General features: G+C 35.4%; 1 protein-coding gene across 1 annotated transcript in view; it reads right to left on the reverse strand.

Annotated features, from left to right (window-relative positions):
* Positions 1-27060, reverse strand: part of LOC150107901 (small G protein signaling modulator 3 homolog) — a 231624-nt gene that overhangs the window by 135488 nt on the left and 69076 nt on the right. Inside the window, exons 7-10 of the mRNA XM_090415425.1 lie at positions 25165-25360; positions 7579-7724; positions 7182-7409; positions 4062-4247 (exon numbers count right to left, since the gene is read on the reverse strand). Of these exons, the coding sequence (XP_090271551.1) occupies positions 4062-4247; positions 7182-7409; positions 7579-7724; positions 25165-25360 (756 nt within the window). The remainder of the gene's footprint in view (positions 1-4061; positions 4248-7181; positions 7410-7578; positions 7725-25164; positions 25361-27060) is intronic.

A 27060-nucleotide genomic window follows, 5' to 3' on the forward strand; every position in this document is an offset into this window, starting at 1 on the left:
TAAACAGAATGGGCGAGGAAAGATTAGCAAAACAAGTGTTCTCTGCCAGGTTGGCAGCAAAACGACCCAGAGGAAGACCGAGATATAGGTGGATTGATACGGTACAAAGTGCCTTAGATGATAGAAATATAAGATCTGACAATGTTGGAGTATTGACAAGTAATAGACTGATTTGGAGGAAAATTGTAGATAGGAAGTTAGTAATGATGTAAATTTTTCATGTAGTACTGTCATATCCTGTACACCCCTTGAGGGTACATGGCAGGAATTTGATGATGACAAAAGGACCTTTTGTTGGTGTTATTGAAGATTTACAAACAGAAGTTTCAAAGATTTGTTGATTTCATAAAAATAGAATCGAAATGCGATTATTTTTGAACACTTTTAATGTCGACATTGATGACGTACCAAACCAACTACAGATAGAAGTTTTGGAATTACAGCACAATGAAACTTTAAAGAACGCATTTTCATTAGAAAATATCCAAAAATTTTATCGATGCTTACCAAAAAATTTGAAGTATTAATCAATTTCGCAAAGAAGATGATAGTCGCATTTGGAAGCACATACATTTGCGAATAAGCATTTTCTGCCATGAGTTTTAGAAAAAATAAATTTCCTTCTCGACGAGACTTCTGAACTTTGCATGCTTCGATTCAAATTTGCACCTCAGGTTGTAAAGTGGATCTAGATAATTTGGCTAAGGGAAAACAATCACAAAGGTCACATAAAGCAAGGAGACACACATATTGTGATCCATAAACTATATTACTTTGTTTTTACGTGATAATAATTTTTCATTGAGTTTCATTTTCATGCTGGTTTCATATTTGGTACTTTAAATATTTCTGTGTTTTTTTAAAATTGATATCTTAAGTATTTTTTCACTCACTATTTTTTCTTAATTAAACACTTGCGGCCCGATTATTAAAAATAAAAGTTGAATGTGCTCCGTGAGTCTGAAAACATTGCCGATCCCTGAACTAAAGGATAAATTACATGATATGTCCAGCAAATGTACCAACCCTTGTTTTCCAAGATGACAGAGAACATTTGCATGTGCTATGAAACTTGTCTTGAAAGACATGATGTCGATTTTGAGCAGGCAATCTACAATCATTAACGATTATTCGACCAAGATTCCACTGATAGCTGTGGATGTACATATCAGGTGAAAAACATATATTTCTTTGTTAATAAATCCATTTACTCCATAACATATATCGTAGTTATTCAGTACTGTTTTTTTGCACCATACTGTAGCTTCAGAACAATAACAATATATCAATTATTAGACACACATATTCACAAGATAATTTTATTATTGCAAATATTTCTATTTCAACCAGAAACTAACAGGCCATCATTGGTTCATCAGCATAATCAAAAGGTGAAGCTAGAACAAACAGAACTAAGCCACAGGCTGGAAAACCACCATCTTTCTTTCATTCTTAATCCTCCTCTTCTACCTTTTACGGTGTCGAGGTTTCTTATTCTTACAACCGTAACTGTCTGGAGGATAAGGTAGTTGGCCCTATGCCTCCCGGTATGTCCTATGTCTGTAGATGTGTGTGTTCACAGGGCCAATTTGCCTGTTTTGGGGGACAAAAAGACATAGTTTCTGAGTGAAAAAATCCCATACCTCCATATGAGACCAGATGCCTTATCTCGTCGAAAGAGACCAGATAAAGGTTCCTCACGTCACTAATGGGAATCAAACCAAAGGGCTTCATCTATAATGACTGAGGTATGAAGATTCGAGTACCACCATATGGATACATTATTAAAAATTATGGAAACAACTACTGTGTTATATTAAAACTTCAGTTTAATATAAAACAAAATAATCACTTGACTTTTGACCTTCAAATCAAGGTGATCATCTAGAGTATACACATATGTATACATGGGATACAGAAAAAGCAAATGTCCAGAAAGGCTAATTTTCACTAAAATTTTAAATCCTTGCGACCTAACAACCAGATCACTATTATAAAAGCAGACAAAGGAAAAACTGTACCAATCACGGAGACTACTAAGTACAACAGAAAAATTTCCCTTCTATTACAAGATCAATCCACTTACAGGAGTAAGTGGATCGATCTTGTAATTGATCTTGTCGTGGATTACAATCACACTCAGAACTCTACCAACCACCAAATTAATAAAATGAATTCTCTACTCAACACAGTGATCAGATGAGTGATCAAAAAAAAAAAAAAAAAAACTGAAGACCTATTTTAGAAGAATCCCACATTTGTGTGGTCTACCAAAGATCCAAAGAAAGAGTACCTCTCAGACTCATAGTTGGCTGCAATATAGCCCCACCTATCACCAAGTCCAATTCTTAGCTCATTTTTTAAGCTCCTACAGAGGCCAAACACAAAGCATCTATGAAATATTTTGTCGACTTTGTCATGCACTAAGGCTACTTCATCTGCAGAAACCAATTCTAAAAAGAGAACTGTCACTTGCCAACCTCAGCCTTCCTTCTGAGTATACTATGTGGATTATGTGTTTGCTTTCTGGCCAGAACTCAGAAGCATTTCTACTCACTTTCCTTAAAATCAACAGCCTACACCCACATATCAACTTCACCTTAGAAAAGAGAAAAGGATGGAAATTTAGCCTTCCTAGACATCCTCCTTTCCTGTATCCCATCTGGAATACTTACTACTACCTTCATAGGCTATCACATATAACAGAATTTAGCCATTCATCTCAAAAAACAGGCATCTTCAAATCTTTGCTCAATAGAGCACTGTTATCTGCTCTAATTCCAAGAATCTACACAAGAACTGAGCACCATCCAATGGATTATATTACAGAATTGCTTCACCTCAAATGCATCTTGGACACAATGCCTATCCCCCCAAACTCTGAACTTGTACAATGAATCCCTATCCCATACATTGCAGGCATCTTGGAGACAACTGAATGATCCTCGAAAGATATAGTTTAGTCTCTACATTCTTCAACAAAATCTCCTCCTGGTTACCATCCACATAGTTCCCCTTTCTCCCTCACTGGTTTTTACCAGGTTTGACTCCACTTGTACTTTGGATAAACAGGGCGCTCAACTGAGAAATGACTAATTGACTTACATCAACAACAATAAACCTGAAAAATCTGGCCTTGCACATCAATGAAGTGCATGCTGATCACATTATCTTGTAGTCCAATGTTCACCTTTTAATTGCTGACAGTTAAGGTTTGAGCAGTTATTTAAAGAGAGGGCTGAAACACAACTACACTGCCCAAACTTAAACTGGAATGACTGTCTATCCATTGCCAAGATTTAGGAGAATCATGTCCTCATAAATATCAAGTAATAACATGCTTTTTTCCTCTGCCCCTTGTTTTTATATACATAATCCTTTGTCATTCAATCATTTTATTTCTAGTTAATTGCAATCTCATTTTATTTTGTAATCTCCATATGGTGGCACTCCAGCATGTGGCTAAGTTCTGTATATAGTATCTTTGTTCTTGCTTCATCCTGTGATTATGCTGATACACTGATGATGGCCCATTAGTTTCTGGCAGAAATATTTGCAAAAATGAACTGATTATTCTTTAGTCTTCTGAATGTTGTGAAATAATTGTTACTATGGCGCATAAGTACCATTAAAAACTCAATAGCCATGTATGTTGAATAAATAACATATGATGCTCAAGGTAAGTAAGAAATTTCAGAAACAAAAATACTCAGAAAACAGATAATTACTATACAAATGCCTAAAAATTCACATGTCATTAATGAAGAAAACCTCCCCCCATAAAAATGAATTCCAAGCTAAAAAGACCTAAAATGATAACTGATGAGAGAAATTAAGCACTGAATGCCAGTAAAGACTGTGAAAACTTTTGCTGTACAACTAGCAGCACTGATTTGTAAGAATATTTGGGGAAAAAAGATTGTTTTCAAGCTATGTAACTAAAAAATCAACAGGCTGCTAATATTTGTGAAAGTTCTTAATAGCAAATGGTATGCAAATAAATTCGATTAATATTACTGTTTTTGTAATTAGGTTTAATTAGGATACAAATAGCAGCTTACCACTTTGATTTTAGGATCAACTGACTGAAAATGTCGGGCTACCTGAAGAATGGCCTCTCTTAAATCCACCAAAATTTCTGTTTGTCTAATATTTTTACTACGTATATCATCATCAGTTTCACCATCACCAAAAAGTAAGAGTTGTATCATGGACTTTGAACGCTTCAATTGTCGCCTATTAAGATGCTATAGGGAAAAATAATAGGGAAAATATTTCGCCATACCAATACTTTGTTTTTAATCTTATTACACTGAGAATGAAATAAATATGAAGGCATTAAAATTCCTAACTAATTTATTTAATAATTAAATTAATTAATAATTCAAAGTTAAATATTATTATTCTCTCATGTTGTACCATCATTTCAGATTTTGGCTTAAGCCAATAAGAATAGAATCTGGTTGGCTTTATAGTTCAGTGGAAGTTGCATTTGCATCTGAGAGCCAGGCTGCCAGAAGATGGACATCAGTTTGATTCAAGCTGCTGACTAGAGGAATTTTTTCTAAGCCTTTCTTTGAGCGGTTTCCAAGTTAGTCGATCTCTGACACAGACAAGCCAGTTTTTTTCTCCTGGAAACTCAGGTTTTTCATCCCATAAACCGAGAAAATTGACTGTAGAATCCACACTATTTCAGACAAAATATTATGTTAGGGTCCATGAGATGATGGCACCTGTTAGTTGTCTCTCCACTATCTGCTTAAAATTGGTATTAGTGTTGGACCAGCTATCTCTGTTTGGTTACCAGTGGAGAGTGAACTGCCCACTCAGTCTGCAAAAGTTAGAGAAAACTAAAACAACCCCATCTATTCCTTATAAGGGAATAAAAAAGCATTACCTGAAATGCCAAACTACAGCCCCTCCTTGTTCAGTCAATATCCAGGTAGATACCTACTAACAGAATGCACCACAAGATGATGATTCATTAGGTAAGAAGCCCTGGTTGGTTCTCTGCATTTTCTTAATTTTTTTATTTTGTCATTTTGGTGAAAACCTTAGTTTCGCCTGCATTAAATAGTGATCTGTGTCGATTTCTAGCCCTAGGAATCTAGGAAGAGGTTTGCTGCTTTTTCATTTGCTATAAAGTAGTCTATTATTGATTTCTTTCCTCTTGCACACCATGTATATTTTTATGTGTGTAAAATGTATTCATTATTTTTAGATTATTATATAATCAACGAGTCGCTTTCCATTTTTGTTTACTGTTGTTTCTCCAAATTTTTCGAGATTATTGTTAATTTTTTTCGTTCTTATTCTGGCATTAAGATCTCCGGCTATAATTATATGGTCTGTTTTAATTAATTTTTCATATATTCCTTGTAACTCTTTGTAAAAGTAATCATTTTCTTCTTCTTTTCCTTCTTCGGGGCATACACTTCAACAACTGTTAATTTTTCTTTATTTAATTTTAATCGCACTTCTAATATTCTTTCATTCCAGTATGTATGTATGTATAAGTTATTTTTGCTTTAATTGATTTATGGATCCAAATCATTACACCAGCTTTTGCATGTATTTGTTTGTTTACTCCACTATATATGATACTGTAATTAGCTGTTTCTTTTGTTCCTTTAAGTTTCTTTTTTGTTTCTGTAAGAACTGCAATTTCTATAATTTTGTCATTTAAAATTTTATCTAATTCTTCTTCTTTATGTGCTATGCTTCTAATGTTCCATGTAGCATATTTCACCATGTTTTTCTTTTTCCAAAGTTTCTTAACCTTTTCCAATTTGCTGTCTTTTCCATTATGTTCTGTCTGGTTTGGATTTCGTTGAGACTTGAAATTAACGTGTTTCCCTATGTCAAGTGAATAGCATGACGATAGGCATCCTAGTGGTGGGGCTGCCATCTTAAGACGACTAGGCTTGTCTTTTTTTAGTAGTAGTGGAAACCACAGATATCTATCCGAGAATGAATCGCCAATCCATTAACCTGGATTGGTGATGTGGCACCCTGTCAAATGACTTGGAAAAATCCAAAAAAAAAAAAAAAAAAAAAATGATAGTGTATGCCTTAACCCATTGCTCTTATGATTATTGTAAAAGATTACCAGATGACTAATACAAGAGCACCCTTTAACAAATCCATGCTGGTTTACATAAACAATATTACCCTCATCTACCCAATTCTGTGTGTGAACTCTTACCAATTTCTCCATAATCTTAACAACCATTTCAGTCAAAAAGCAGGAACTATTAAAACATTGGTTCATCAGGCCCACTCCTTTTGTTTTTCAGATGATCTATTACAGAAAGAATTGCAATATATTATTTCCTCCTTTTTATCTAATGGATATAAGAATTCCTTCATCAAAAGGGCTTTGAGTAGTTTTGATATGTCTTCCTCTTCAAATACCTTTCGACCATTCAGAAAAATCTCCACCTTTCTCACTTCTTCAAAGGACAAGCTTCCACATCTCAGTTATCCAGGTGTCTACCAGATTCCTTGCTCTTGTGGATTATCTTATTTCGCACATTTCTAGAAGAACACCAGTCTTATATTCAATACCTTGAACCTGAACAGTCTGGACTTGCAGAACATGCCATCAATACTAGACAGAGTTCATTGGAACAAGACAACAGTCCTTCACAAAAGTCAGTTCCTTATGGAATGGCTTTATAAAGAAACGTGTGAAACTTTACTTCACTCTCCTAACTTAAACAGATCCGATGGTTTATGTCTATCCTCTTTGTGGGAGATAGTACTTGATAAATCAGCAAATCTTTCCTAACCTTTTTAATTGTGTATATATATATGTATATACATACATACACACATATATATATATATACACACATTTATATATATATATATATATATATATATGTTTTTTTTTTTTAATAAGTTAGGAAATTTATTGACCTTTTTTAGTTGTCTTACATTAGCTACTTAGGTGGCACCTTTTGGAATTGTCAGTTATTGTTTAATTAGCTTTATACATGATGTACTGAAGATGCCTGTGATACTCGGGCAAAAATTCTACTAATAAATAATATTTTTACGTGAGTTATTCTATTATTATAATTTTAATTATTAGGATTTCTAAATACATTTTCACATAGCAGAAGTGCATAGTAATAATGTTTGATTTTAGAACATCTGCAAAGAAATAAACTGCATACCTGTTTTGGTAAGTTTCTGGCATTTTCTGGATTGAGTAATGCTCCTTGGTCAACCATTAAATAAGCAAGATGTTTTCTTCTGTGAGTTTCTATAACCATATCTGTGAGAGATGATGCCAAACAAAAAGATGAATTAAACAAATGTTCTACATCATCTATTTCTCCTGGGATGTCTGCCAATGCATTAAATATTTGTGCTGAGTTTTCTAATTGTTTCAGTTCTGGTTCCTATAACACAACAAAAAATTATCACAGTAAAATAAATCTAAAAGAAAATATTTACAGAATTATATATAAAGCAGTAATATAATGTGATAATGGTTTACAATGGCAAATACAAAATGTGCAAGCATTAGTATTTGCCAAGATCTTCAAAGAAAACAAAAAAATCACATACTTTGATTTTTATCATTCCCAGAGTAACCTGAAAAAGGACAAGAGATCCATCATAGAAAAATAAATCCCATATCCGTAGAAGAATCTTTGTGTGAACTACACTAGCAAATAGTGTAAGATACCAATGTAGAGTGATGAGTGATAGTTCTATAAAAGAGAAAATAAGCATAAAAATTCAGTATTATGTCATGAAACATATTTTTTATTTCAATCAATATGAAGTTTATTAAAATAAAAGCCAAATCCTATATAACAGATGAATTTTTACAGACCATTTTCAAGTATGGCTAAACAGTTGCTTTAAGCAAGATAACATGGTTTTTCTCCTGATATCTATGAATTATTCTCTCATAAAAACAGGTAAACATGAGAATACATGCAACTGATACACAAAAAATACACTCTGACTAAATATAACTGATTGTAATAAAGTTGGTGCAGTACATTCTTATATAACATTCATGGGCAAGTAAACATCAGATTCAATCTAACCTCAAGCAATATGATCTTTGAAATTCAAACTAACTATTTAATGAAAACATGCTAGAGTAAAAGGCAGCAAATCCTGTATGAGATACAATGTATCCCTTCAAAAAAAATACATGATTCATATTAACTTCCAAGTCTTAATAATATGCATCACTAATTGTCAATACTAAATTCATCTAATTTTGTATCATTATATGCTACTGAAACATACAACGAAGAACAACTTTCATTAACTACTTCATGAAAATTAATAGCACTTATTAGAGATATGCAAGAGAACAGCCAGAAGTTGCATGAATATACAAAGCAATGTGAAGAAAATGGATGGGCAGAAAAGAGAATATGAATACAAAAAAGATGTCAAAACCACCAAGCAATAAAGGAGTTTTTTTTCATGTAGCCAGTAAAAGGAAGCATAAAAAGGGACGAACAACCCTGGAATAGCACTTCACTCTTCACAAACTCGGCGCTTTCAATGAAAACAAGGAGAGTTCCTGAGGAGTATAGGATAATATAAGCTCAAGCTTAGGAAACATTTAAAGTTTCGTGAATATTGTCACAATGTTAAAGATGATAAGTTGGAGGGGGGGGGATGCTTAAAATCAAAGCTGGATAACAAGGAGAAGACCACTCAAGTATTATGGAATTTCATGCCATCTGGAGTTTCACCTGGCTAAACAGGATACCAGTGTTATGTCAGGAACCAGGGTGAACAGCAAAACGTCAGCTAGTGGAACAAACTGGAACTCACATCTGTAAAGTTCAATACTGGCATTATCAATAAAACAAGCATAAAAGGAAATGAAATGTAACTAGCAAAAGAACTAATAATTTCCAGATCGATATAATAGGTGTTACTGAAAGAGAGAGAGAGAGAGGTTAAAAACAGAGCAATTTTTCTAAGCTCTAAGCAACAAATACAGGATGTTATATTCAGGAAAAGAAAGAGCAGCTATAGTACTTCAATACTAAATGAGAATAACCTAGAAGTAACTTATGTTTATACACAAATAAATGTCAGGGACATCAGAAACAAATTTGTTGGAAATGATTACTAGAGATAGGTTTTTTTTTTTTAAATTTTGAGACATGGACAAAGCAATAATAATGGCATATTTTATATATATATATATATATATTGATACCATACACACGAAGTCAAAAGACCTGTAAGAATATCAGTGCTATATGTGAGATGCAGATGAGGACTGAGATAGAAATCTATTGATGTATTTTTTTGAACAGCTTCAGGTTGTAGTTGTTTGGAAACACTTCACGAGGAAGGCTATTCCAGAAGATAGAGGTGGCCAGAATAAAAAAGGAAGAGGAGAAGTAGGTTCAGTTGCAAAGTAAAGGGATGCTTGCAGCTGCTACTCTTTTATTAACAGGTGCAACACAAAGTGGAGGTATGATGGTTGTCAATTCACTAAAGAAGTGACCATGAAGTGCCTGTAGAATAGACACAGTACTAAAACACTGTGCATGTGAGATAGAGGTTAAAGTGAATCTGTAAGCGAGCGATCATCTACGAGTCTAACTGCTCACTTCTGGACAGCATCAAGGATTTTTAAACGAACTTTAGGTGTACCACCCCAAACATATCAGCACGTTTCTAAGCAGGAGCAGATTTGTGATTTGTATATAGTTAAGAGTTTGCTGAGTGTAAAGTAGCATCTTGAATGAAAGAGAATGCCTAGTTTTTTTAATGCTGAGGAGACTACTGATGTGACGTGTTTATACCAGGAGAGACTGGAAGTAAACATTAGTACAAGCAGAGAAATCTGATCTTGTCTGGTGAGTTGTATGCTACTGAGGGTAAGTGAGCTGAGATCTCTTTGATGAGAGAAAACAGAGGCCGTTTTTGGTGGTACTGTCCTCAAGCCATTGAAAGATAGTACACAGATCAATATTTAAGGCAATAGTTGTAGATGATCTTGTAGACTGGAATGTCAGAGTACTACATGGTTTGTCAAATAAGTAGGATGAGTGGAGAACTATCATTTGCAGAGCTAATGGATAGGATTGGTGATTGGGAGTAGGTCATTTATGTAGAGGAAAGAGTGGGTGATATGACAGAGACTTGAAGCACTCCAGCATTGGTGGTGAAGCTTGAAGGAAGGGAACCATCTACAATGACTCGCAAAAAACAGCCATAGAGAAAGTGGCTACTCACTTACAGGAGGACCAAAGGATGGCAATCTGCTGGATTTCTGTTCAAGACATGGAATAGTTATTAATAACACCATGATCAAATATAAAGATATGCACATGGAAAGAAGACAAGAAGTCTCACTGGCTAGGTTACTGATGATAGGGATATCTTTATGACACAAGTATACAAAGGATAAGAAATAGGAAGTAATCATTTAGATTTGCAGGATAAAATTGAAAATCATATTCAATTTTATCCTGCAAATCTATTTTTTCACTTGGTTAGACTATAATAAATTTAGTTTAATCCTTTCAGGCGCAAACTTTGTTTGCACACACACACACACACTTGGATAAAGGATTAAACGAAATTTATTATAGTCTAACCAAGTGAAAAATAAACTTTCAACATCTTTCTCTAAATCCTGAGTAATTTAATGAAAAGGTGGCACACCGTTTGGCAGCACCTTGCTAATGCTTCTGCCTTGGTATCTCCACTTGGGCCTGGCTCCCACTGAAGAGACCTCAATAAAGGTCGAAACTGGGTAGTGGCCCTTCCCTTAATGTATAACATTATACATATTGGCAAGGAGATGTGTTTTTCATTATGGGAGATACTGAGATAAGAGTGTCGGTAGCTTGCTCCACCTTTGCAAGGAGTTGCCCGGTGTTGTACCATTTTACTCTAGTCCTGAAGATACTTTCAGGCGCAAACTTTGTTTGCACACACTTGGATAAAGGATTAAACTAAATTTATTATAGTCTAACCAAGTGAAAAATAAACTTTTAACATCTCTACTTAAGGCCAAACTTCCTCCTTCCAACATATCTCCTTCTGAAATGAAATCTTTACAGTCCTTGAGAAAAAATAATCACCTCATTATCACTAAAGCTGACAAGGGAAACGCAACTGTAGTTATGGATTCAGCAAATTACAGAAGAAAGCTTTCTCTTTTGCTTCGAGATCACTCCACATATCAAGAAATTGATTATAATCCAACCAACACACAACTAAAGAAATTAAATTCTCTCTTAGATGAAGTCATCAGTTTAGATAAAGACACAATTGAAAGACCTCCTAGATTTTATGGTCTTCCAAAGATTCATAAGATTGACTATCCTCTTCGTCCAATAGTAGATTCTATTGATTCTCCTACTTACTGTATAGCCAAATATTTAGCTAAATTATTGAAATCTTACAATGGCAACTCTCATTCTTTTTTAAAGAGCTCTTCACATTTCTTAGAAAAATTAAAAAATGTCTCATTACAACCTACAGATCTTATGGTTAGCTTTGATATAGAATCTTTATATACCAATGTACCTCTCAAGGAAACTTTAAAATTACTTGCTGACATCTTTCCTGAAGACATTATAAAACTATTCGATTTCGTAATACATTTTGGATATTTCGTATGTCAAAATTATGTTGGAGGTTTAATGAATTTTTTACAACACTCAAAAAGAATTAAATTAGAATTTAATACTTTCTATATTTCGTCCTAGTCACTAGGACATCTACGGGGATTACAAAAACAATTAATGTAACATGCACACAAAAACTTACAATACTAAGCCCAACCACGTGGGTGACACTAAAGTCCTATCTAGGTGGAGCGCCCTCTATGGGCGGTAGTAGGTGGCCTGGAATGTAAGGTGGGACCTCTGGTGATGAGTGTTTCCCAAATCTTCGGAAGCTTAATGCAACTGTATTTGTTAAGATTTGGTTGGTTTCTGAGAGCTGCTGCTGCTTCTAAGAAAAGTCTCTCTTTCTTGAATTTGCTGTGGTGGAGCATGGTGGTTTTTTTCCATGATACTCTGTGGGTGGTGTCCAAAACATGGTCAGCCAAGCCTGAATGGCCATAGTTGTGTTTAACGATGTATGACTTGTGTTCCTCCAGGCGGATAGATGCTGATCTGCCTGTCTGTCCAAAGTACGCAAGCTTACAGGAACAGGGTACTTTGTAAACTCCAGGCAGAGAGAGAGGAGGGAGTTGATCTTTCGTAGAACGGATAAGGGTAGCAAGTTTGCGGTAGGGCTTATATGCTGTGTGTCGGTTATACTTTTTTAGTATCTTGGCTATTTTTTCCGAAGTGCCTCGGATGTAGGGTATGGTGATGGCAGTTTTAAAATCTTGTTGATGAGAGGGACGGGGAATGGGGGAGGAATTGATTATTTTTTTGATACTGTGTTCGTTGTAGCCATTGGAGAGGAAAGTTCTGTGTATATGGTTAAGCTCAGTAGTGAGGGCGGTTCCACTGGAACAAAGATTGTGGGCTCTCTTGGTAAGGGTTTTAATGATGCCATATTGTTGTGAGGGGTGGTGGTGGGAGAGTTTGTGGATGTATCTACCTGTGTGTGTGGGTTTTCTGTATACAGAAAACCCAGGCAAGTGAAGGCAAGTGTATCATTAGGCAGGCGCGTGACTAAGGTACTTCGGAAAAAATAGCCAAGATACTAAAAAGTATAACCTACACACAGCATATAAGCCCTACCGCAAACTTGCTACCCTTATCCGTTCTACGAAAGATCAGCTCCCTCCTCTCTCTCTCTGCCTAGAGTTTACAAAGTACCCTGTTCCTGTAAGCTTGCGTACTTTGGACAGACAGGCAGATCAGCATCCATCCGCCTGGAGGAACACAAGTCGTACATCGTTAAATACAACTATGGCCATTCAGGCTTGGCTGACCATGTTTTGGACACCACCCACAGAGTATCATGGAAAAAAACCACCATGCTCCACCACAGCAAATTCAAGAAAGAGAGACTTTTCTTAGAAGCAGTAGCAGCTCTCAGAAACCAACCAATTCTTAACAAATACGGTTGCATTAAGCTTCCGAAGATTTGGGAAACACTCATCACCAGAGGTCCCACCTTACATTCCAGGCCACCTACTACCGCCCATAGAGGGTGCTCCACCTAGATAGGACTTTAGTGTCACCCACGTGGTTGGGCTTAGTATTGTAAGTTTTTGTGTGCATGTTACATTAATTGTTTTTGTCATCCCCGTAGATGTCCTAGTGACTAGGACGAAATATAGGAAGTATTAAATTCTAATTTAATTCTTTTTGAGTGTTGTAAAAAATCCATTAAACCTCCAACATAATGTCCTCACAGCACTTAAGCCTCTACACAAGAACAACGTATGTCAAAATAAATTTTACAGCCAAGTAGAAGGAATGGCCATGGGAAGTCCTCTTTCTCCTGCTTTAGCCAACTTTTATTTAGAACATTTAGAAAAAGTTCTCTTCTCATCTATTTTCCCTCAACCATCTTTCTGGGTAAGATATATAGATGACATCTTTACTATTTGGCCACATAGCAAAAACTCTTTACCTTCTTTTTTTAAACAGTATCAATTCCTTGCATCATCGTATAAAGTTTACTATGGAAATAGAAGAAAACAACCAGTTATCTTTTTAGACGTTCTCCTCATCCGGTCACCTTCAAATATTCTTATATCTACAGTATACAGGAAACCAACGTTCACAGGTCGTTATATTCTTAAAGAATCAGCCCATCACCCATGTCAAAAAACAGGAATTATAAAATGCCTCATCAGAAGAGCAAAAACTAATTGTTCTACCTTTGATTATTATTATTATTCAGGCCTCCATGGATTCGAAAGACTCAGCGTGGTAGGTCCTTCCTAAGAACATAAAGTCTGTCAAGACTCATCGAGGGGAGATCCCCCCCCCTAAGAAACACAAAGTCTAACATACCACTCCTTAAACTCATTGACCGTTCTCGCTCTCACCACTCCATCAGGCAATGCATTCCACAGTTCAACCACCGTCCACGCAAAGAAACCACTCCTCACCCTCTTGCTCACAGTTTCCTTTCGTAACTTCCAGGGATGGCCTCTTATCTACAAAAAGAACTTTTTACTAATCAACAACACATGAAAGTCAATGGCTTTTCTGAAAAAAGTACTCAACATCTTCTCAATTCTTATAATCCTCCACAAAACAACAAAGTTTCAATACGTCGAGTGCCAATTCCTTATATCTCCGGTATTTCAGAACCTGTCGCAAGAATTTTAAAGAAATATGATTTAACAGCTACGTATTCACCTATTAACAAATTGTCTTCTCATTTTCCTTCTCCTAAAGACAAATGCTCAACTTTATCTCTTCCTGGAGTTTATCAAATTCCGTGCAACTGTGATCTATCCTATTTTGGACAGACTGGACGTTCTCTTGAAAAAAAGAATCCAAGAACATCAATCCTCCATTCTTCACAACAAACCTGAAAAGTCTGGATTGACTCAGCATGGGATTGAAACTGACCACAACATCCTTTGGTCCAGGACTCGCCTCTTGCATAGATCCCGTTATAAGTTTGAACGTTTGTTCAAGGAAAGCGTGGAGGCCTTGCTCCATCATCCCAACCTGAATCGTAATGACTGTATATCTGTATCAAAAATCTGGGAAAGTCTAATCAAGATTACTCATTTTTTTTTTTTTTTTTTAATCATGTCTACTTCAAAATATTCCATTTCATACTTAGTGATATAACCACGCGGCATGTTCTATTTTAAACGATCTGTTGTTAATATTCTAGCTTGTATTTTTTATAAGTGTTCTTGTAATACCACAGAGGATGGTCTGCTATTTCCAGACCGAAATATTTGATTAATTAAATATCTTTCTTGTGTTTACGTGCATTTATCATTAACACAAAGTCTATCATACCACTACTTAAACTCATACACAGTCTGCACATTAACCACCCTTTAAGGCAATGCATTCCATGCTCCTACCACTCTGCATGCAAAAAACTTACCATATATAGCATCTTATTAGACTTGCACACACAATGGGGGAAAAGTATGTCATCTAATTCACAATTAAATCCTCTGATACTATGACTAAATCCAAAACTGTTGATCCTCGTGTTCTCTCCTCCACCACATGCTGCCTTAGACAGCTGTCCTTTAAGAAATCCAAAAATTCAGTTCCCTTATTATTGCATGCTGTCTCCTATGCCCAGTTAATATCACTATAGTTGAAGCCCCCCCCCCTTATAATGATCACTCACTTTGCACTAGCCAAACTAATTTTCCTAAACATTTACTGCTCACCAGTTATATTTCCTGATCTGTACTAACATCTCAAATATCTTGTCTTAAACATCTACCTCACACCATATACTCTTAAAGCTATTAGTGCTATCTCTACTGTGATTTTCCACTTTGAAAGAGTACATTTCGTCTCTTATCATGAGTAACAATCCAACACCATGTTTACCTTCCTTATCCTGCTGAAATATGCTATACCCTTCAATTTCTATCCCCATTAGAATGCACGTTTTAACCAACTGAGGATGATGTTTCACTGATACCATCAATCTTTGTTGAGACTGGGTCAATTAATGTCACAAGCTCATTCCCTTTATTTTTAATGCTCCTAGCATTGGTATACAGAAAAACTAATGCATTGCCAGTATTCTTGTAGCTATTATTACTCCTCTCATACTCCACCTGGCTCTGTAATATAGTGGAAATCCAGTCATTTCTCCAGCCACTATCCTACTTGAAGCCATCCCTGCTACATTCTACCCATGCAATTCTGTTTCCCTGCCCCAATACACTCACTTGCTCAAAAAAAAAAAAAAAAACAGTCTCTACAAATGCCTATTATCCTTGGCATTCAAATATAATCCATCTCTTGCATATAACTCTCTTCTATCCTCAAACATACTTCATGCATCCAAATATTCCAGACCTCTTTTCCTACACATTCTTGCTATCGTCTCATTCGTTATTACCATTCTTCTACTTCACTATGCATTATCATACTGGGGCATCACGCTTACTATCTTTGCTTGGACACATTTCTGCTACACTCTCTCTAGCATCAATCTCAAATCTCACACTACACAATTCGCAATATCAGGTCATTCATCCCAACCATTACTATCATCTCTACATTTTCATCCCTCTTCACCATCAGTGCCACACACTATTGTTCCACCAGGCAAGCACTCCTCTGACACTCTACTCTGCACACCCTGCATCATTGAATCTCCATACATGACACTCCAAACAGATTCATTCAACCTTTTCTCATTAGTATCCTTGACTCTTATGGCTTTCAATCAACCTCTCTTTTCTCTCTCTCTTATTTCTCTATTCCATGCTTCCACATTCTCTGGACTTTCTGTAATTGCTACTCTTCCCTTGTCTTTCTTATTCTCACTTCTTCCTCTCTCCCTTGCTCTCTGATGCTGTTCTCTTAAACCGAATCTGGTTCTTCTCCCACTAGCCAACCTTTCCATCGTAATTAATATCTTCATTCACCCTCCTCAACTCAGTCTTCATTCCTCCCATCTCAGTTCTCAACAGTTCTATTTCTGTCTCCACACATCCTGCTTTTAAGTTATATTCACACACACAATCATAGCCATCAGCTACACTGCCCAAGACTTATAGAGTTTTGTAAAAGACACAAACTAATTATTGGTAAGACTTGGTTCAAACTTCCAAAGAGAAGAAGATATACATGGAAAATGCCAGGAGATATCGCAAGATACCAGATTGGTTATATGTTAATACAAAACAGGTATAGAAACAGAGTAAAAAGGATATCAACATATCCAGGAGCTGATATTGACTCAAACTATAATTTACTTGTTATGGAATTAAGAATACAATTTAAGAAAATAAACAAAGGTAAAAACAAGAAAAGGTGGAACCTAGAAAAACTCAAAGGAGATGCAGGTAAGAAATTCAGAGAACTAGAGAATAAAATAAGAGATAAAGAAGATATATCTGAAGAAACTATTGATGTTAATCCAAATTATGGAATCAACCGAAAAACCTGATATATGAAACAGCTGCTGAAGAGATAAATTTTGTGGAAGGGAAAAGAATTAAGAAGCCTTGGATTACAAATGAAATGATAAGAAAAATGGAGGAAAGAAGAAGATGGAAAAATGTAAATATTGAAGAGGGAAGAAGAAAATACAAAGTATTAAATAATGAACTGAGATGAGAAACTGATAAAGCAAGAGAGGAATTGTTAAAAGCAGAATGTAAAGTAATTGAAGAAATTGATAAAAGAGGCGATATAATAAAATGTTTGAAAAAGCAAAAGAACTTACAAATATTATAAAAAGCATAAGAAATCTGCCATTAGAAAATAAGCAAGGAAAATTAATTTATGATATTGAAATACAAAGTGAAAGATCGAAGGAATACATCGAAAAACTTTATGCAAAAAATTAAAGACCAACGAATATTGAATTAAAAGAGCGAAATGAAATCTCAACAGAAGAAAGAGGTCCTGAAATACTAAAGATAGAAGTAGAAACAGCAATTAAGCAATTAAAAAGTGGAAAGATGGAAGGAGCGGATGGAATACCTAGTGAAATCCTAAAACAACTGGAGGACAAAGGTATAACTGAAACATGGAAACTCTGCAACCTCATTTACAAAACAGGAGAATGGCCTAAAGATTTCACAGAGAGTATTCTTATACTAATTGAAAAGAAAAGCAATCCTACTAAGCGCAGTGACTACAGAACTATAAGAATACTCTCGCATGCCTCTAAAGTACTGTTAAGAAAATTAAATCGACGATTGTATAATAGTGGAGTATTTTCTGGGGATGATCAGTTTGGATTTAGAAAAGATAAAGGAACTAGAGATGCAATTGAAGTAATGAGGACCATATGTGAAAGGAATATAGAAGCAAATAAAGAATTTTATATATTATTATTATTCCTGATACCTCCAAGGAGTCCGAAGACTCATCGCGGGAGGACACCTACAACTGTCTCAACCACTACACCAAACCTCTACTACGAATCATCTCCATCAACGCCATCTACCGCCCACCTCCACCACAACTGATATTTTTTGTCTGTAAATTGTGTGTTCTGAAGGGCCGATTTGCTGTATGCGGGATGAAAAACCCGAGTTTCCGGGAGAAAAAATCCTGCTACCTCCGTATGAGATCGGCTAACTCACCTTCGATTGAAATCGTCCAGATAAAGATTCCTCCCGTTGCGTTTTGGCGACTTTGAAAAATAGTTTGACATGGCGAAATGGGAAAATCTGATGGAAGTGTTATGCAAAATAGGTTTAGATTGGAGAGACCAAAGGTTAATAGCTGAATTATATATGAACCAAACTGCCATAATAAAGATAAAAGTAGGAAAAACTAAAGAATGTGTGATTCACAGTGGTATAAGACAGGGATGCTGCCTGTCACCGACACTCTTCAATATATTTGCAGAAGAAATTATAAAAGAAGCATTTGATGAAGAGAAAAGAGAAATCACTATTGGAGGAAGAACAATACAAAATATTAGATTCTCAGATGATCAAGCAATATTAGCTGATACTGAAGATGAACTACAGCACCTAATGAAAAAAACTGAAAGTATATGCAAGAAGGTATGAAAATTAACACAAAGAAAACAAAAGTGATGACAGTCTCCAAGAAACCATTGTGAATCTTCTCCGGACTCTTTCCAACATATCCTCATCCCCATGAAAACCCATCACCAAATCTTTGCACAATAATCCACATGATAACCTCTATTTCTGCATGTCAGGGTCCTCTGCATCACTGTCATTATCCGATGTGATGTCTTCACAACCCGTACAATGTGGCCACTGAATTTCTGGTCGTCCACCATCACTCCTAGATCTCTCATCTCCTCAACTTCCACCACCAAGTATGTATCCTGCATCCCATCATTGCTTACCAAATCTCAAGACCTTACACATTGCAACACTGAATTGACAGTTCCACTTACCTGCCCATTCATGCAATCTATTCAAGTCTTCCTGTAAGGCCATAACATCCGCTTGACTCTGCACTGCTCTCCCCAATTTTGCATCATCTGCAAACAGCTGCATATCACTAGTTAAACACATTCCAATATCATTAACTTAATTGAATAACAATGGTCCCCAAACTGACCCCTGTGGTACACAACTAGTGACCTTCCTCTTTTGGAATACTGTACCCCCATATATAACTTTCTGATACCTATCTGACAGCCAGTCACTGATCCCACTCAAAAGTCTGTTATTCAATCTCATCTGTTTCCATTTATTTAACAGTTTGTAAATAAATGGAATAAACAGTTGCAAAAGTATGCCACATCTCCCTTTAACAAACCCATGCTGATAACCACAGAGAAAATTGCTGTTATCGGCCCATTTCTGTATCCTACTTCTCACAAATCTCTTCAGTACCTTCACAACTCCAGATACACAGATCGGCCTATAATTTGAACTTACAGGCCTTATCACCACCTTTTATGCAGTGGAACAATTTTACCCTCCTGCCACTCCCTTGGAACTTGTGCTGTTATAAGACTTATTAAACAGGCATGCCAATGCTACTACCACTTCCCCGAACATTCCCTTAAGATGCGTGGCAATATGTCATCAAATCCTATCGCCTAATTGACATCAAGGTTATTTCCTCAAATACCTCCTGCTCACTCACAATTAAGCCATCCTCTCCTATGTCCTCTACACTTAAGTTCTTCTTGCTTCCACCCTGATCAGGATGAAACACTCTTATAAACTGATCACTGAATACCTCAACAATGTCTTCTGCAGCAGTTGCCATTCTACCATTTTCATCCATTATCATCATCATCTTACCATGATCATTCTTCCTTCTACTTGTCACATATCTAAAAAACTCTCTAGGGTTTTCCTTCACCTAATTTGTCAATTTCTGCTCATACTGCACTTTTGTTTTCCTTACTAACAGAGTCACTCTCTTGGCTTGTTCTTCATGTAACTGATTATTACCATTATTCATCTTGTACTGCCTCTAAAGTACCTTCTTCCAGTTTTCATGTTTAAGCTCCTCAATTCATCCATTTTACACCTATCTTAATAAGCCTTTTGGCTTAATAAGATAGGTGTTGGATGTTGCTATAGGCCTGGAAATGTGGAGGGTGGTGATGAAGGAATGTATAAACAACTTGTATTTATGAACAAAGGAAGGGTAATTATTATGGATGATTTTAATTCTGGCAGTTTAGATTGGAATGAAGAGATAGCATTTGGGAATAAAGAAAATGAATTTCTTGAGTTCTTTGAGAGATAACTATCCCAGGCACCATGAAAAGGAGGACATGCAAAGATCGAGAGTTTTAGATCTGATCATTTCATCAGAGGATATAATTGTGAGTGGGGTTTCACACTTTCCTCCAGTTGGTGAGTGATCATGAAGTGAACCCATGTGCTCACCCAAGGACAGCATTCCTCCTTTATCACATCCAGGAGTCTACCAAGTATCCTGCTCATGCAATCAAGCCTACTACGGTCAAACAGGAAGAACTGTGAATATCCGCATCAGCGAACATAAACGATACGTCCGGAATTATCATTATGGGAAGTCGGGCCTAGCAGACCATGCTTTGGATACCCCTGCACACAGGATCAACTGGAAAAACACAAAAGTACTACACAGAAACCCATATAAATCAGAGAGATTGTTCTTAGAGGTGACAGAAACCCTAAAACACACTCCAAATCTCAACAAATATGGCTGTATTAACTTGCCGAAGATCTGGGAGACAGTCATATTAAGAAAAAACTAGCACTTTTCTAGGACTCTAGTAATATATGATAGGGTTTTTTTTTTTTTTTTTTTTTTTTTTCAGATAGAGGGCACCAAAATCAGGACTTTAGTCTTTGTGTTGCTGCTACAATTTTGTTAATTTTGTTTAAGTACACCATGTTGTTTTAGTCTCGCGTATTGTGACAAACAGTGTTTTTGTGCTCTGAAGATGCTGGTTATAATACAGCGAAATATCAGCATCAAGTTAATAAATTAATTATTTACTTAGTTTCTGTGTTCTATTATACCGTTAACATAATAAACAACATGCCATAATTAAAATCATCCATAATAATTACCCTTCCTTTGTTCATAAATACAGTTGTTAATACATTCCTTCATCACCACCCTCCACATTTCCAGGCCTATAGCAACATCCAACTAAATATGTCTTCCTGTCAGCCTCCATGTTACACCACACAAACATTACCCTCTTTCATATCTACCTTATGTGGATATAATTTCCATGCTATCAGCAGCACTTCCTCTCCCTTCTTGTCCTTTTTATCCTCACAAAAAATACTGTATCCTTCCATTTCTATTCCCATTAGAATATCATCTTCATTCTACCATGTTTCACTTATTCCAAAAACTCACTTATTCACTTAGTCTATAAAATTCACTTATTCTATAAAACTTAAACACAGAAATGTGTCTAAGTTTTATAGATCTGGAAAAGGCATATGGCAAGGTGCCAAGATAAATGCTATTCAAAATGCCATAATTATATGATGTAAATACGACATTATATTGAGTAATATATACCCAATATTTGAGTTGTAAGTCAAGAATTAGAATTGAAGGAGGTACAGGAAGCTAATTTGATGTAAAATTAAGCATGAGAAAAGGAGTGCGCATCATCTGCTATGTTATTCATCATCTTAATCTCAGATGTTTAGTTTATGCAGATGATGCTATACTCCTAAATGAATCAAGTTCAAGCCTGCACGATTCCCTAATTACACTGACTAACTGCTAGTGCTACATTTGATACAAAAATCAGTAATAAAAACATAAAGACAAAGAAAACAGGCAAGAAACAGTGAAAAGAGTAAGGATCAAGTAACTTCCTAATATCAACCAGTGCAGCAAGATTATGCTGCCACATCATACTCTGCCAAACTGTACTGGGGGGGGGGGGGTGATAAGTGGTATGTGGGGACTCTATTGAAGCCATGTTGTAGAAAGAAATTTACTCTCCAATCAACAATTTATTAAAAATCAACCATGGAAAAAAAAAATAATAAAAATAATCATGGTGTCATTGGAATTAAAAATTTTTTTGCCAAAGAAGTTCTACTCAAAAAATCACTTGCCAACATATCTACCAAAAAGCAAATTATTTATTTGTTTTTATTTTTGTTTGTTATATATATCAATAACAACACTCACTGTACATCTTGATTGTTCAAATTGCTCAGTACATTGATAATGGAACACAAAAAATTACAATTAAAGAATCATTTTCAAAAATATTTAAGGAGATAACTGAAGGCCATCAGATCATGGCACTTTTTGAAAATTATTTTTAATTGTAATTTGACATTGTGTTCCGTTATCAATGTACAGAGGATGCCTATGATACATAGGCAAATATTTTGCAGCTAATAAATTAATTTCATGTAAGTTTAAGTTTCCACCTTTTTTTCTAAGTATATCAACTTGCATATCTATATTAAAGTAGCTATCTCAGATTTATGGAGAGCTGTATCTAAAAATTATTTTTGGTGGAATGAAGACCTTCATTCCAACAAAAATTCCTCTTCATTTGTGACTCAATTCAAAATTCCTACCTGCTATCCAAGTCACAGTTTAACAATAGCTGCAAAATGCCCTTTTAGATCTACAACTGCAACCCACCAAACCTGCTTCTTCTCATTCTCTTTCATTTCAATAATCTGTGGCCTTCTTAACAAGTGTCCAATCAGACACTACAGTATGCAGCCATTCAAGAAAAATGAGTAAATTCTTTTATTCCTATTTCTTCCACCAAGCAGCATGATTGATGTTCCAGAATTACGTCATGTCACTGGGAGATACATTTCTTGATTTTGAGAGTAAAGCTTTAAAACAGTTATTCCATAGACCAGTGGCTAGACAGTATGCTGGACTAAATCTAATGGTAATGTTTCAGGAGGATTTCAGATTAACTATTAAGTAGTCTTGCTTCCCCTATTCTGAGAAGTAGTGAGTGAGGGATATTACTGGATGAAATTCTTCACATGTGTGTGGCCTAATAACACTCTATTACTGCACATATATACAGGTATATCCCTCAATTAACGCAGAAATTAATCCCTCGATGTTACCACGTATATCAAAATCGTGTTAATCAAATCTAATAATCAATGGTAAAAATTGCAATTCGTCCATGATCGATTAGTGTATTAATAATTCGTTTTATATGGTACTCTTTTAGGAAAGATAAAAAATGAACACAAAGTAAATGTTTAATAAACACTTGCACCTACATTATTTACGCAATTTTTTTATCAAAAAAAGTTATCAAGAGTTGTTTGAACAGTTTTAGTTTTCTTCTTATCGGCATAAATTCTATGATAACAAGCAAAATGACTCTCCAGACTTCGGCAAACAAGCAATAAAACATAAAGAAAAAACACTGCAAATATAATACACGATGGTACAAATTAAGTGGATATTGAATCCAACATTATTTCATAGCCGAATATAGAAACTACAAGAGTTTCGTGCTGAATATATAGAAACTAAAATTTTAGGTGGATGCAAGCATAAGCAACCTTATGAGCAACTCGTAGTAAAGGTAGAGTAAGTTCCAGATCACTTTCTTTAGTATTTTCCATAATGTAAAGCACATCTCCTAGAGGACATGTATGATAAATAAGGCTTTAGCTCTCTATTTCAGTAATACATTATGGTTTATTTATTTTCAGTTACAATCTATAAATTATTGAACAAAGAATTAAAAAAAAAAACATCTAAACCATATTATACTGACATCGGAGGTTGCGGTATCTCTCAGACATAATTTACTGTCAAATATCACAAACCTTTACATAGCATGTGTTAAACCAAACTGACAACAAAAATCAGTGCGGAATATCACTCGTAACATATGAACGCACAGCTACTCATGACCTCCAAGTTATACACTGAATTGTGTAGGAATATTTATATTAAACATTTTGCGTATCTGCAAAATGTCGGCTGTGAGCTCCCCAGGGTTAAAGGCGCATTAATCAAACTCTTGTCGCGTATATCAAGGGATTGCTGCAATTAATTTTGGCGCGTTAAGCAAGGGATACCTGTATATATATATATATATATATTCCATTGCTGTATATTTCAAGTCCCTGTCAATTTCAAAGAGAAACAGATTACATGCAGATGATGGCAAACCTCCTAAAGCCTTCCATATTCACTTCAAATATATTTGGTATTAGTTCATTTCTCAACAACATTCATTTCCATCATTAGTCTGATGATACTTACTTTTCCTAAAAGAAATTTAAATTTCAGCTTCCTCAAGAATGTACACTTTCATTTTACGGATTACACCATCTTTCAAATGTGGCACTTGTGCACATGTTCACTCTGACATGTTAAACAGTTTCCAACTTAGAATCTCCAAGTTTTGATGTTTCTTTTAATAAAAATCTGTGCCATTCCATCAAATTTGTTTATTTATTTTTTCCTAATGCCACTTTTTGAACTTATCTGATTTCCTTTAAATACTGAGATTTTTCTAGTCTCGCTTTATAACAGTGAGATCATCTTACTTGGATATTTTAATATCCACAACTACAGCTGGCTTTCTTGTTCCAATTATGTCAATCAAGCAGAAATAGGGATGAGACATTTGTCAATAACCTGTTTGAGTATACTGCAGATGTTTGTCCTGAGTGCAATTCAGACAATACTCTAGTGTTTGAATTTAGATCACAATCTCCCATGGAGATACTCACAAAACCACTTTCATCAATGAGTTGTGGCACGTTATTCATGGTTTGCACTCTCACCACTCAAGGCAATGCATTTTGTGGTCAAACTACTGGTCATGAAGAAAAAAAAAACTACTTCCAATGTTGTTTGTTCCATATGACCTACTATATGTAAAATCTTTACATATAGTAGTATGATAAACTATGTGGTTTAAAGTGGACTTTCCACAATGAGTCTAGTGATTCACTAAGCCCCTGAAAAATAATAAGTTCTGGAGATTATTATAGATGAAGTGTAATGTGTTCAGTTCCAGTATAACAGAAATTATAAAGTTATTTTTTTGAAAAACCATTACCATGTTATTAACCATATCAATAAATATGTTTTAGTAAAGAAACTATTAACTGTTTTTGTCCCTCCACTTTACCTATATCATGTTCTTTCAGCACAAGGTCCAAATCAGGTAGATAATTACAAATTAGTGCTGCCAAAACCCGTTGGTCTGCTTGTACCCCAATAAGTGTACTAGAATAATAGGAAGCAGGGAGTAAATCTTCTACAATAGTACACATAAGCCAAAATGCATCCTCTTCCTCTAAAAACAAGAGCAAGGAAGCTGCAATCTAGAGAAATACCATAAAATAAAAATTACATTTGTTACATAAGGAACCATAATGATTACATTCCTTACAAGCTATATATGTTTGTGCTACTGTATGGAATATCCATACAAATGAAAACTGATTAAGCAACAAAATATTAACATTCTTTTCATTTCAAATAGTAACATATAATAGTAAGGTATATACAGCCAAGGTGAATTTTCCAACTTTAAACATTATAAAATGTTTAAAGTTGGAAAATAATTTATGAACATGGAGCAATCAAGTCGTTTTACTTAAAAAAGTATTTTTTTTATTTATATCACTTATATTATTATTATTACATCACACCTCCAGGGAGTCCAAAGATTCATCGAGGGACGGCATCTACTCTAGAACTCTTCGTCTCACTACTCCACCAACCTTCATCATCTAACACCAACACCATCTACCACCGATTACCACCACTAGTACTTTCACAGACAATCATAAACATGCATGCCCATTACCAAGATTCAAAACAAAACTCAAGTAACAAACATGGCTGCCATTATCGGAGTGCTCACACATTACAAGTGTATAACACAGAAAGACTACTGTAAACAACATGAATTAATTTATAATATACAAAAAACATTTCTGTACTATTCCCTAAGGATTACAAAATACAGTAAGCAACTTTATTACTTAATTACATTTATCATTATTATTATTATGGCAGACACCATACTCTCAGAAAATGCATTCCAATCATTCACAACTTTCCATGCAAAACATCTGCTCCTCACTCCCTTGCTCACACCCTCCTTATACAGGTTCCAGGGATGACCTCTTGTGCTTCACCCAATCTCCCACCATTTTATGAAAAACCTCTTCGTCAATCCTATAACAAACCCTTACTAACTTGTACATCTCTTCCTCTTATCTACTAGACTCTGCAAATTACATCATCTCAACCTTTCTTCATATTCAGCATTCCAGAGATCAGAAACTATTTTGGTTAATCACCTCTGGATCCTCTCCAACATCTCTTCAACCTTTTGAAAACCAGGTGACAAATCTGTGCATAGCAGTCCATATGTGTGGCCAAATCAGAGCCTTCGTTGTGTTGTCCTTACAATTTTTGCAATATGTGCTGTAAATTTCAGATCCTTATCCACTGTCACTGCAAGATCTCTTATTTCCTCTACCTGCAACAATATATCCCCACCAAAAGTAAATTCAACATTCCATCTTTGTTTTCCAAATTTTAAAACCTTACATTTTGCAACATTGAATTGGTATACCAACTCCCGTGCTCATTCACTCAGTCTATTCAAGTCTTCTTGTAAGCCCCAACATCCACTTTACTCCTCATAATTTGTCACAACTTTGCATCATCTGCAAACATCTGTATATCCCCATTCAAATCTTCCCCAATATCATTAACATACAGGTTAAATAGCAATGGCCCTAAAACAGACCCTGAGCCACACCAATAGTGACTTTCCTCTTCTTGTATATTGCTCCCCAATACACAACAAGATAAACTTCTTGATTGGAAGGCAGTCTCAAGCAGAGTTATGTGAACAAACTTCAGAATGGGGAAAAAGATTATGAAAGTTATTTGTGCTAATGGTCCGTACCGAAGGCTCTCCCAAGGAAGAAGTGGAGACCTTTTTTGAATCAAAGCAGGCAGCTCACAAAGAAAATGGTCCTTGTTGGAGATCTAAACAGCAGAG

Source organism: Typopeltis vanoorti, chromosome 3, assembly GCF_054136105.1.
Source record: "Typopeltis vanoorti isolate ZY-2024b chromosome 3, IOZ_Tvanoo_1.0, whole genome shotgun sequence".
Classification (NCBI taxonomy): Eukaryota; Metazoa; Arthropoda; class Arachnida; order Uropygi; family Thelyphonidae; genus Typopeltis; species Typopeltis vanoorti.